This window comes from Oryx dammah, unplaced genomic scaffold (assembly GCF_014754425.2).
Source record: "Oryx dammah isolate SB20612 unplaced genomic scaffold, SCBI_Odam_1.1 HiC_scaffold_5, whole genome shotgun sequence".
NCBI lineage: Eukaryota > Metazoa > Chordata > Mammalia > Artiodactyla > Bovidae > Oryx > Oryx dammah.
In genome coordinates this window covers 84,553,667-84,567,951 of record NW_024070189.1, presented here as the reverse complement: position 1 = coordinate 84,567,951, position 14,285 = coordinate 84,553,667, and the positions used below count along the sequence as shown (strand labels likewise).

Here is a 14,285-nt window from a genome sequence, read left to right as displayed (position 1 = left end):
CAACCCCCTCCAGTACTTTTGCCTGGAAAATCCCATGGATGGAGGAGCCTGGTAGGCTACAGTCTATGGGGTCGCAAAGAGTCAGACACGACTGAGTGATTTCACTTTCACTTTTGGAGTTAATGTGAGGAATGCTTAAGATCACCAGCAACCACCAGAAGTTATGAAGAGGATAGGGAAGATTTTTTTTCTTAGACCCTTCAGAGGGGACATGGGCCTACAGACACTTTGATTGTGTACTTTTAGTCCCCATATCTGAAAGGGAATGAATTTTTGTATTTTAAGCTTACCCAGTTTGTATTATTCTATTACAGCAGCCCTGGGAAGCTAACTCAACCAGGGTCACAAGTTGGTGAATAGAACTGTTAGTCTAACCTAAGTCTAACTAACTCTAAAATCTATATATTACCTCATAAATGAAGCCAGTGATAAAAAATACAACTAATGTAAAATATACCCTGGTCAGAATGGTAAAGTCCACGTAATTATAGACCTGTCCATTTAAGTACTTTTTAAAAATAATTTTTAAACAAGAATTAGAAAATAATCACTTGATATATTTTATTTTAAAGTTAAATTCAGGGTGTTGCATTAAACATATTTCTGGAAATGTAAAGCAGTGTCTGGTTCTTTCAAACAGCCATCTGTCAGCCCTGACTCAGTTCTACTATAAATACAAAACATTTGAAAAAAATACTCATGATTTACTTCCTCAAAATCTATAATCCAGATTGATTACAAAGGAGCAGCAAGAGAAATATGTCAAATAGGACTAGGAAACTCATAAGAAAACTAAGGAAACACAGAAAAATAGTAAGGAGTTGATATGTTAGGACTGGGGAGGCAAACTGGCAACTGAAATTTTTTGAATTAATTTTTATTTTTTTAACAAATCCAAATAAAATAAGATATCAGATTCCCAGAGAAAAATCTTTTTCTACTGAGCATACACAGCATATTGCTGTATACAGATTGCTTAGATAAGAAGGAGAAGTGAAAAAATCATAAGGAATACTGGGGGAAGGATGAGTCATAAATAAATGAAAAAACAAGACAAGCAAATGATCTGAACTTTGTATTTTCTCTTAATTTTTGGCACTAGATTTTGCTTAAATGATTTTTTCTGGCATTTCGAATATATAAGTACAAGTCTAAACAGACCCATTTCATTCCCTTAACTTCAAATCTGTCACATGGAACTGTAAATTAACAAGATAAATTTTATATGACCTTAATAATATGTGTGTCTAAATTGGCAAAATAGGTGCCAAGAAAGTTAACAATATGATTAACTGTGGATCAAAATCTTTGTTGGAACTGTAGAGTCTAGAAAAATCATAGTATTTACTAAGAGTGATGACCTTTACAAGAAAAAGGAAGTGAGTGGATTTCCAGGAATCAGAGGAGATACAATTTAATCTCCTTCATACATTATAATGAAATTGACTTAGCTGAGACATTTAGAAATAACAAACAGAATTTTATCTAAACAAGTTATTTCTTTAATAGTGGTAGGAAGTATGGATGAGGAGAGTGAAAATTGAGATAGAAATTTGAAAAATCTTGTAGGGGATAAAGGATCATTATTTACTTGTCACTGTCAGGCTTTCGTGATAAAATGGCAAGTTTTAGTGTCACTTTGAAAGTAAATTTTACATATTTATTCCTGCCCCCCGAAATAGCTTTTGTTTAAATACTTCATGAAACTTGGCTGTGTTTCGTGACGATTTACTCTTAGTGAAGTGTCCTACCACTGAAAGCCACAGAACAGTAAGCACCTCAAAAAGAATAATGGCTGTCCTATTCTACCCTTTCACCAGCTGTGCCTGGCACACAACCATAGGTGCTGGATATGGAATCCACTGTAGGTGCAGGTAGTAACAGTAAATTGCAGTAAGAAATTGAGACAGATGAAAATTCTATGAGATTTAACAAAGTCTACAACACAGGAAAAGACTGAATCTCTCTTTTCAAAGCGATAGATTCTTCCAAGAAATACACACTGTTTCTCGCATGCACTGGTTTAGGTGGGTTTGCAAGCATAAAAAGAGGTAAATTATGATCTCTGCTTATAAACATTTACCACTGTTTGTACAAATTAATTTCTTGTTTCTATACCATTGCTATGTTTCATTCACATTTCTGAGACTATGAAATCAGTGAGTAAAAATGTAATATATCCCTTGAATATACCATTAGTGTGAATTATGTTATTCATTATGCATTAAAAACTTTTTTTTTATTGAGGTATAGTTGATTTACATTGCTGTGTTAGTTTTTGATGTACAGTAAATGATTCAGTCATACATACATATATATTCTTTTTCATTATAGCTTATTATAAGGTATTGAATGCAGTTTCCTGTGCTATACAGCAGGACTTTGCTGATTAACTGCTTTATATATAGTACTGTCTTAATATATCCCTTCCCTCCTTTCCCCTTTGGTTACTATAAGTTTGTTTTCTATGTCTCTGAGTTTGTTTCCGTTTTGTAAATAAGTCCATATGAATCTATTTGAAGCACTTTTTAGATTCCACATATACCATATGATAGTTGTGTTTCTCTGCCTGACTTACAGACATTATTTTAAAATTATCTTGTGCTGTGCTCAGTCGCTCAGTCATGTCCGACTCTGCAACACTGTGGACTGTAGCCCGCCAGAATTTTCCAGGCAAGAATACTGGAGTGGGTTGCCGTTTCTGACTCCATAAATTACTTTATTCTACATAAAACAACTGATATTTTCAAAGGTAATTGCTCATAGCTCTTAAAACACTGGCGAACATTTAACTTTAAACTTTTAGCCCAGGACCAGATGGCTTCACAGCTGAATTCTACCAAAAATTTAGAGAAGAGCTAACACCTATCCTACTCAAACTCTTCCAGAAAACTGCAGAGGAAGGTAAACTTCCAAAGTCATTCTATGAGGACACCATCACCCTAATACTAAAACCTGACAAAGGTGCCACAAAACAAGAAAACTACAGGCCAATATCACTGATGAACATAAATGCAAAAATCCTTAACAAAATTCTAGCAAACAGAATCCAACAACACATTAAAAAGATCATACATCATGACCAAGTGGGCTTTCTCCCAGGGATGCAAGGATTCTTCAATATCCACAAATCAATCAATGTAATACACCACACTAACAAACTGAAAAATAAAAACCATATGATTATCTCAATAGATGCAGAGAAAGACTTTGACAAAATTAAACATCCATTTATGATAAAAAAAAACCCTCCAGAGAGCAGGACTAGAAGGAACATACCTCAACATAATAAAAAGCTATATATGACAAACCCACAGCAAACATTATCCTCAATAGTGAAAAATTGAAAGCATTTCCCCTAAAGTCAGGAACAAGACAAGGGTGCCCATTCTCACCACTACTGTTCAACATAGTTTTGGAAGTTTTGGCCACAACAATCAGAGCAGAAAAAGAAATAAAAGGAATCCAAATTGGAAAAGAAGAAGTAAAACTCTCACTGTTAGCAGATGACATAATCCTCTACATAGAAAACCTTAAAGACTCCACCAGAAAATTACTAGAGCTAATCAATGAATATAGTAAAGTCACAGGATATAAAATCAACACACAGAAATCCCTGCATTCCTATACACTAATAATGAGAAAATAGAGAAATTAAGGAAATAATTCCATTCACCATTGCAACGAAAAGAATAAAATACTTAGGAATATATCTATCTAAAGAAACAAAAGACATATATATAGAAAACTATAAAACACTGGTGAAAGAAATCAAAGGGGACACTAATAGATGGAGAAATATACCATGTTCATAGATCAGAAGAATAAATATAGTGAAAATGAGTATACTACCCAAAGCAATCTATAGATTCAATGCAATCCCTATTAAGCTACCAATGGTATTTTTCACAGAGCTAGAACAAATAATTTCACAATTTATATGGAAATACAAAAAACCTCAAATAGCCAAAGCCATCTTGAGAAAGAAGAATGGAACTGGAAGAATCAACCTTCAGGCTCTAGTACAAAGCCACAGTCATCAAGACAGTATAGTACTGGCACAAAGACAGAAAGATAGATCAATGGAACAAAATAGAAAGCCCAGAGATAAATCCACACCTATGGACACCTTATCTTTGACAAAGGAGGCAAGAATATACAATGGAGAAAAGACAATTTCTTTAACAAGTGGTGCTGGGAAAACTGGTCAACCACTTGTAAAAGAATGAAACTAGAACACTTTCTAACACCATACACAAAAATAAACTCAAAATGGATTAAAGATCTAAACTTAAGACCAGAAACTATAAAACCCCTAGAGGAGAACATAGGCAAAACACTCTCCGACATAAATCACAGCAGGATCCTCTATGACCCATGTCCCAGAATATTGGAAATAAAAGCAAAAATAAACAAATGGGACCTAATTAAAATTAAAAGCTTCTGCGCAACAAAGGAAACTATAAGCAAGGTGAAAAGACAGCCTTCAGAATGGGAGAAAATAATAGCAAATGAAGCAACTGACAAACAACTAATCTCAAAAATACAAAAGCAACTCCTGTAGCTCAATTCTAGAAAAATAAGTGACCCAATCAAATAATGGGCCAAAGACCTAAACAGACATTTCTCCAAAGAAGACATACAGATGGCTAACAAACACATGAAAAGATGCTCAACATCACTCATTCTCAGAGAAATTCAGATCAAAACCACAAGGAGGTACCATTTCACGCCAGTCAGAATGGCTGCTGTCCTAAAGTCTACAAGCAATAAATGCTGGAGAGGGTGTGGAGAAGAGGGAACCCTCTTACACTGTTGGTGGGAATGCAAACTAGTACAGCCACTATGGAGAACAGTGTGGAGACTCCTTAAAAAACTGGAAATATAACTGCCATACGACCCAGCAATCACACTGCTGGGCATACACACCGAGGAAATCAGAATTGAAAGAGACACGTGTACCCCAATGTTCATCGCAGCACTGTTTATAATAGCCAGGACATGGAAGCAACCTAGATGTCCATCAGCAGATGAATGGATAAGAAAGTTGTGGTACATATACACAATGGAGTATTGCTGCTGCTGCCGCTAAGTCGCATTAGTCGAGTGTGACCCCAGAGACGGCAGCCCACCAGGCGCCCCTGTCCCTGGGAGTCTCCAGGCAAGAACACTGGAGTGGGTTGCCATTTCCTTCTCCAATGCATGAAAGTGAAAAGTGAAAGGGAAGTCACTCAGTCGTGTCCAACTCTTCGCAACCCCATGCACTGCAGCCTACCAGGTTCCTCTGTCCATGGGATTTTCCAGGCAAGAGTACTGGAGTGGGTTGCCAGTGCCTTCTACTCAGCCATTAAAAAGAATACATTTGAATCAGTTCTAATGAGGTGGATGAAACTGGACTCTATTATACAGAGTGAAGTAAGACAGAAAGAAAAACACCAATACAGTATACTAATGCATATATATGGAATTTTAAAAGATGGTAACGATAACCCTGTATGCGAGACAGCAAAAGAGACACAGATGTATAGAACAGTCTTTTGAACTCTGGGGGAGAGGGAGAGGGTGGGATGATTTGGGAGAATGGCATTGAAACATGTATACTATCATATGTGAAATGAATCGCCAGTCCAGATTCAATGCTTGATACAGGATGCTCGAGGCTGGGGCACTCTGATGACCCAGAGGAATGGGATGGGGAGGGAGCCGGGAAGGGGCTTCATGATGGGGAACACATGTACACCCGTGGTAGATTCATGTCAATGTATGGCAAAACAAATACAATATTGTAAAGTAATTAGCCTCCAATTAAAATAAATAAATTTATATTAAAAAATAAACTTTTATGCATTACTAAAACTAATATGAAATTCAACTATACAGGGTTAACGTGAGGTTTCCATACTGCAAAGCAATATTTATACAAAAACCAAATTGAAATTATAGATCTCATCGCCTGCTCTTAACTACCTATCTGATGCTTAACAACAGCTCAATGGGTTTCTCACAAAACACCTGGGCAGGTTATGGTGCCTAAGGAAACTGATGCTTAAGTAAGCAATCCTAAAGCAATATAAATCATGATGTAGATAACAATAGTTCTTATCAGGCCAGACACTAATCTCATGATCAACAATGTGTCAGTTATTTTTATGAATAATAGTTTACTGATAATAATAGCCTTAGGAAGTACATAATTATTTCATTCATGATAACGTATTCCTCCCTGAAGCAATTTTATTAACTGCTCTGAATGGGTACACACAAGTTTGTAAATGGGTTTCTGGGTTTCATTTTCAGCTGTCCCCACATCTTTTAGGGCATAGACAGTATATTTATTATAAGCAAAATTGTGCAAGAAAGTAAAATGTAGAATACTTCATTTGTTGTTATTTCAACACACCCTATTTCCAATAAATAATTATTACTCAGATGTGTGTTTTTCCAGTTTGGCCTTGCGACTTCTCTGAGGAGGCACAGTCCCTCTTTAAATTGTTTTTGCTCCTGTCAGTATTCAAGTTTCATTCCCTTATAGCAAACATGTGTTCAACATAAACTGTATATAAGAACTCCAGGGTCAGTATCCTCATGATCGGTGAAGAAAATCATCATCCTTAGAATACTACCTTTTCCAACTAGTAAATCATGAACAATCAAAATTAGTTTTATATATATATATATATATATATATTTTTTTTTTCCCGGAATGGAGGTATTCCTTGACCTAGCTGAGTCTAAAATGGGAGAGAAAAAAAAAAAGGCAAAACGGCCATTCATTCTACTCTACATAAAAGTATAGAAATGCCTTGAAAATGAAAACAGATATGTCGAGGCTAGCATAGTACATGGATAAAATAATACAGGTTCACATGAGCCACATATCTATCTGAATACGTCTTACTTTCTAAAGAACTTAAAGGGTTTTTATTTTTTCCTCTAACTATTTCTCTTGGTCTTTGAAAAGCGGATGTCCTTACGGTTGAAAGTCATTTGGAGAATTACAATGGTTTGATTGTTAACTGGAACATTTGCCCCTGCAGAGTGTGAATGCAACAGATCATGAAAACAGACAGGGCAATGCTGCACGCATTATTTTAAGTTTAGAGAACCGACGTAAGAGTGTATTTCTTGTGAAAAGAAACAAAACCCTTCCCAGAAGGTTGAGACACAACATACTATTGAATCTAAAGTAAAAAGGGCCAGGGTAATATTTACTTAATATTACTTTTCAGTTATTTACTTATAATTATAATGATTTAATATGTGATACACTGAGAAAAGAGAGAGTGCAAAGTACACGCATGCATGAATGCATGCATGCTCAGTTGCTTCAGCCGTGTCCGACTCTTTGCAGCCCCATGAACCGTAGCCCACCAGGCTCCTCTGTCCATGGGATTTTCCTGGCAAGAATACTGGAGTGGGTTGCCATGCCATTCTCCAGGGAATCTTCCCAACCCAGGGATTGAACCCATATCTCCTGCGTCTCCTACACTGCAGGCAGATTCTTTACTGATGAGCCCAGAAAATACAAAAACGCAAGTAAATCTGAAATTCTGGGGATACTAAGTCTAGAAACTAAAGACTACAAAGCTTAAAATGCTTTGACTTTCAGGGAGTCATGATTCTAACATTTAGCAACACTGATATAAAATAACATAACCAGTAACTCACTGATATATCTACTGCCAAAATCAACTATCAGACTAACAGCACAGGGACAATTCCTGGGCAAAAACAGGCAAGTAAGTAAAGAGTTACTGAGTGCCCCTTGTGCACCTTCCAGGTTTTCATTAGGTCGATCACTATTCATTCATCCAGGCAGTAATTGCTTATTGAGCAGCTCTTTTACACTAAGTTCCAAGAATTTAACAGCAAACAGAACAAACTTCCTCAGCTCAAAGAGCTTACATCTGAGCTCTTGGCCATGTCCTCCAAGTTGCACAAGTACCTCTACGTGATCTGGCAAACACATCTTTACCATTCCACTAAGTCACTGAGAGAGCCATGGCACACAGTGCCAGAGGCAAGAGGATTGCTGGGGAAACTATTGAAACCAAGTAGATGACCAGATGGAAGCTGACAGAGAGAACTACGGGAAAGCAGCAGGGCAGACAGAGGGGCCTGGAGGGAAGGGAAGAGAAAGGGAAAAGATAGAGATGAGGAAATGGGCAAGAGCAGAAATGAGGACAAAGACAAAGGTGTGCTCAACATCAGAAAATCCAGGCTCTCGTTCCCACACTGCCTCTCCTAAATGCACGAGCTTGAGCAAAGTACTTGCCCACTCTAATCCATGCTTCCCTCCTCTTTAGAACCAGACTATGGCTGTGATAAAGATGACAAAAGGCAATGTGTCTAAAGACACTTTATTACTTACATAGTGCTTTAAAAATGGAAGATATTTATTATTGCTAAATACGTCAAAGATATAATTATATAAACTTTTAAATACTACATACAAATACTTCAACATTTCTTGTTTGTTCTGAGTAAAGAGGAAAGCCTATATAGGTAGATGATAATATTGGCTGCAGGTATTGTTGGCAAAATCAGAGTTGAAATATTGGGGGGGAAGGACTAGCTTTGATCTAAGATGATTTAATATTCAATAAGTGCTGAAATTTTCCAAAGAAAGTTGGGATGCCACTTGGTACATCTTCTAAATCAGACTACACAAATACAGTAATACTTCTTTGCAACTATTTTTGAGTCTTCAGACTGAGAAAAAGGACTAATAGTTTTATAAGCATTTACTTTTTTTCTAGTGATAGGAGCATGAAAAACCTGATGTCTTAACACTGGCAACTTTAAATTTTACTGTATTTATATAACTGGAATGCAATTTTTTCAAGGTTATAGCAAAAGGGGATTAACAGCCCCAGAAACCACTGGGCTATAATGTATAATACAGCAGAGTCTTAGATCAGAGACCAGGGGTTTTGAGTCTGTTCTGCACCTACTAAGCTGTGACACCCTAGAGCCTAGGTGAACTTTCTCTCTCAGTTTCTAACTATAGCTGTGCACTTGCCTTTCAAAAGGTACTGGGTGCACCTTTTACATAGTCAGCCTTGAGTAAATGGCAACATTGACATCTTTGTTAGCAACCACTACAGCAAGAATAAGGTTTATTCTTATTCTGGAGACAGAACTATCAGGCAGCTGTCACGACTGTCATATCATCCATCATCTATCACCATGGACCACCATGGACATTATCTGGCCTGCCGATAAAACTCGTTTGACACTGGTTTTATATAACTTATGAATTTTGCTAAAACAGAGCAAAGTGTTAAATGCCCTGGACCAAACAGATGACTTACTAGTCTTTTTTGTAGCTAATTACCAAATTAGAAAATGGCATCAAAATTCAAGTGAAATCCCTTAGTAAAAGCCTCTAATGACTTTACAATGATAATAGCAATTATTTTGATTCACCAAGGATTTACTTTGTATGCACTAGTGACTCAGCTAGTCATTTCGCCAAAACTCTGCCATTTAATCCTCAGAATTACATTGTGAAGGAGATGGTATTATCACCAATTCACAGCAAAGCAAAGTATCACTCAAAGCAGCTGAGGACCTTGTTTTTCAATCACACAATTAAGAAGTGGCAGATCAGAAGTGAGACCTGGGGCTGTCCAGCTTATCTAAACCACTGTCTGCTCTTTCCACTTCAATACACTCTTGCTGGAGATAAAAGGATTTAATAGTACATCTCCATTAGAAACATCCAGTGAGAATTTAAGAACTCTGAAATGTAAAGTTCTAAAAACTATATGTATATGTTGCTCATGGATTAGAGTCAGGATGCCAAGAATACAGTTTTCAGGGTAAGAGCTTCAAATACAGAAAAGTGACTGTGATGGAAACCACGCTGTCTTATAAAACAAAACAAAACTAGCAGTTAATTAAAAGGGAACTGTCCCATCTTTGAAAGAAACATATGCTATTTATATATTTTGGAGGTGCGCTATAAAGAACTGTTACTAGGATTTAAGGTTGAATTCTCCAGGTACCTACTTACTGAGCAAAGTAATTAAACATGTTTGGCTTAAAATTCCAGGATGCCAATGTGGCTTTCATATACAAAACTTGTCTGGTAATGGTAAAAACAAAAACAAGGAAACAATGCTATTAGTTATTGGCAAGCAAAGCAAAAGCTGGCACAAGTAAAATTGCAAAATTAATTGGTCCTAATTGGGCAACAGCTCAGTCAACACCAAAGTTTGAAAACTCTATTCTGAGAGTTAAACAGCACTACACACTTCAGGAGGAGTCCCTCAGGAGACAGGATATGGGATGTTTCTTAGGTTGACCTCAACATCATAGCCACAGAAATCTTTTCAGAGATATTGTGGCCCTTCTAGTTTGCTCTTCTAAAGAGAATTTATGGCTTTACTAATCTCTTTGCACAATTTAAGGTTTAGATTGGCTCCAGAGACTGCAATCTAAATTAGAATGAGCAACTAAAATGTCAGAATATATCCAAAGATAAACTGTGATAGTTTTCCCTGCTGTATTCATATTGTCACTGCCCCTGGCACGAGAGGTAAACACTGCTTCACCATGTTATGGAACCTCTGTGTGACTCCTTTATTCTACTTATTGCTGCAGTTCAAAGAAACATTATACTAGCTAACCTTTTTCCAAGGTGAAGAGTTGAATTTCAATCTTGGAGGATATGACTGTTGAATTTAAAAAAGAGAAAGAGAGAGAGAGGATTTCTAGTTTCTCCACTCCAGTAATTTAAGATAAAATCAGTCCTTAAGATTAATAAGACAGATTTGGGAGTCTGGGATTGACATGTACACAATGCTATATTTAAAACAAAATGCCTTGAAAAAGAACAAACATTTTGCTTCTTGAGCTAGTCACAAATTGAGCTGGAAGGACAAATGAAACAAGCAAAAATGAAAGCCTTGAATAAATAACCTTTTTTTTTTTTTTACTATATATTGGCTAACTCATTTTCATGTGCTATACAATTATTATATAAGAAAGGGTACACACAAAGTATTATACTTTATAAACCACTGGTATATAAATGTAGACCCCCACCACCACCATGGGATTCTCTAGGCAAGAATACTGCAGTGGGTTGCCATGCCCTCCTGCAGGGGATCTTTCTGATCCAGGGATCGAAACCACATCTCTTATGTCTCCTGCACTTGCAAGCTGGTTCTTTATCACTAGTGCCATCTGAGAAGTCCATATGAGGTGTCAGAATGTATCTATTAACCTAAAATACTTAAATATTTTCACTAAGGTCCTTGCCATGATCCTCTACCTTTCTACCCTCATGAAAGAAACATATGCATAGACCACTTAGATTATGCCAAATAAGTTATCAACTTTCATACTTTGCTTCCCCTGTTATGTAACTTATCATCCTAGGTTCTTCACTAGTCAGGCACTCAACCAAAACCTTTTCTTTATAGTTCACTGTCAGTATACATATCCAAAGCCTAAATCCAAGGGGAGGGGAAGAAGGTCAGCACTTACTGAAAGAAAAATAAAATGATGCACCGGTGGGGTAAGGAGATGGGGGAGAAAGAGACTGAGTCTGCCAAGAGCTTGCCACTGGCTGGGAGGTGGGAGTCCAACTTTGCCAGGCAAATCCTAGCTTGCAGGCAGTGCAGAATAAGAGCAGACATGAAGACAGGAATTCATGCACTTCTAATTAAACATGTTTCTTCTACAAAGGCAGTCAACCTCCATAGTGCTACTCTTAGAGGCAGAAGGTATTCAACAATGAAACAGGATCGTCTTCCTTCTCATCAGATAATTTTGTCAGATCTGACAAAATTTAGAACTTACCAAGCTCTCTCTGTGTTCTTGTACTCACTGAAGGTAACAAGAACAGTAAAATGTGCCCCTTAGACTCATCCTGTCCCTTTGCTAAAATAATAAGATTTCAGAAAAGTCTGAGATTTCAGTAAAGCTCTTCAGAAGCTGTCCTGATAATTAGTCATCTACAACAGTGATTGAAGTGAGAGAAGGGGAGATTAAACCACTTGTACCCTTAACATCCATACTTCATCACATACCAAGGATACTAGTTGCTAATTGGTTCTAACAAAAAAATGAGGTGGGTGGGGGTGGGATAGGAGGCAGGGCTGCCATTCTGCTCAAGCAGCTCATTTCCCATACTTTACCTGCACCCACCACGAGGACCCTGGGCTCACAGCTGCGGATGCAATGCAGAAGGGAGACCGACCGAACGTTGGAGTTGAGGAAGGCCACCACGCAGCCCAGCTTGGCCAGGCCAAACCACACGTGAATGAAATCTGGTTCGTTGCTCATCAGCAAAGCCACAGTATCGCCCCTTTTCAGCGGGGAATGGTTCAGGAAGACATGGGCCACTTTATTACTTCTCCTGTCCACATCCTCATAGGTGTAGATGTCTCCCTCGTAGATGATGAAAGGTTTCTGGGGCCGCTTCTTGGCCTGGATCAGGAATTTATCCAAGACAGTGACTAGCTCCCCTTTCTCTCTGTGCTTCCCTGTCCAAAGTCCACAGCGAACCACCTTCAGCAGGTACCAGAGGTCACTCCATAAGTAAGGGTACAGGAGTTTCTGCAAGAAGCTCAGGAAGACCATTCCAGCCACTAGTCCTGTTAGCCACGGCAGAAACCTGGGGGCCGCAAGACCAGAAGGCAGCCCAGATCCCGGTTCTGCCATTGTTCTCTCCCGGGGGCACCTCTGCCGAGACCACCAGTCGGCAGTGTGCAGGGCTAGCACCTGCAGTTCGCCCCAACCTTTAAGGGAGGGAGAAGAATTCTTGCGAAACTGAGTTAAGTCTTCTGCACAGAAGTTGCTCCAAAGAATGCTGGGGATAAGGCCTAGGACACCTGGCAGGTGAACAGTTAAGAGTGTGAGATAAGCTCAGGGGCCTCCGGGGGGTTGGGGGGGGATCGAGGAATGCAGCACAGCACACACTGACTTCTGAACCCCGACGGCGGCCTGCGCCTTGCGGAGTTTTGAGGCACCTACCAGTTTTCTCCGGGCTGGTTGGATCAGTCCCCGGTGCCTCTCAAGCAACTGAAAATATCCCACCACCCTCGGGGGCAGAGGCTCTCCGGTGCCTGCAACTTGGAGGCTGAATTCGAGTCGAGAGAAGCTGGGGTGGCGAAGACTGAGATACACAGCGGCTTCCCGCCTTGATCTTGCAGAACCGCGCAGGGTGTCGGGGCCACGCCTCCGTCCAGGGTCTCCCCAGGTCTTGTGGGATCTCCGGGCCCGCAGCGCCGCCCCGGCTGTGCCCCGCGCGGCAGCCCAGCGCCCCCTGGGCTCCCCTCGGGCGAGATGGGTCTCCGCACTACTCCCAGGTGACGGCCGCGCCCGCTGGAGAAGCTGCCTTCTACGCGGATCGCAGCTCCCCTGCTAGGTTCTTGAGCTGGGGTATCTCTCCTCCGAGCTCCAACAGAGGGGCTCGCCTCCTGTCCGCCACCAGGCGCCGGGCCAACCCTGCTCGGACCGCGGTCGCTGGAGCAGCTTCCTCCGCCCGTCCTCCGCTGGCTGGTGTGCAGCGACCCGAGTCCCAGGAGAGAAAGCCGCATGGCATGGGGCAGAGGGCAGCCAGGCTCCTGGAACCCGGTCGGGGAGTTCATTCATTCCATAAATGGTCAATAAAGGAAATTAAACCAGAGGCTACAGAGGCGAGGGGAAGAATTAAAGAAAAGAAAAACTAAAGCTGCCAGCAGCGGGGTCGAGACGGGGCGGCGGGGGCGGGAGGATAGGCAGGGAACAGGGAAACAGGAGACGAAAAAGATATTTATGAATTGGACAGATGCAGGAATATTTGAACTCTTTGTTCATAAACCATCACAAAGTGAGTTTGCGGTTATGCAAAAAGTAGTTTTGAAAATTTATATTAGTAGGTTGGTATTGACATTTATACTAAAGTTCAATCCTTAGAGTGCCTTGATAGAGCTTTTTACAAAATTTTCCAAAAGTACTGTTTGAGGTGAGAGCTTAAGTCCATATTCACAACCACATTAAAAAAAAAAAAAAGGATAAAATGATTTTTTCCGGTGAGATCATTTAAAAAACGATCAGAACATCAAACTAAAGATTCTAAAAGGGGGGAGGGCAAAGTGGAGAGGCAACAGGTAATTAAAAATAACAATAAATTTTATACAACGGTGAAATTTTACTGAAGATAAACTGAGGGGTATTTAATTATGTATTTTTTTTCCTTGCAGATACCACCATTCCAGCGCTCTGCCTTTAAGAAGTGTGTATAAATGGTTAATTGCACATATTGAAATAACTAAGCATTGCCTCACTTT

General features: G+C 39.4%; 1 protein-coding gene across 1 annotated transcript in view; it reads right to left on the bottom strand.

The window, feature by feature from the left end:
* The window catches only part of SLC27A6 (solute carrier family 27 member 6), a 73,531-nt gene extending 60,127 nt beyond the window's left edge, over positions 1 to 13,404 (bottom strand). Inside the window, exon 1 of the mRNA XM_040241765.1 lies at positions 12,150 to 13,404. Coding sequence (XP_040097699.1) covers positions 12,150 to 12,675 — 526 coding nt within the window. The 5' untranslated portion in view covers positions 12,676 to 13,404. The remainder of the gene's footprint in view (positions 1 to 12,149) is intronic.
* Positions 13,405 to 14,285: the final 881 nt, after the last annotated feature.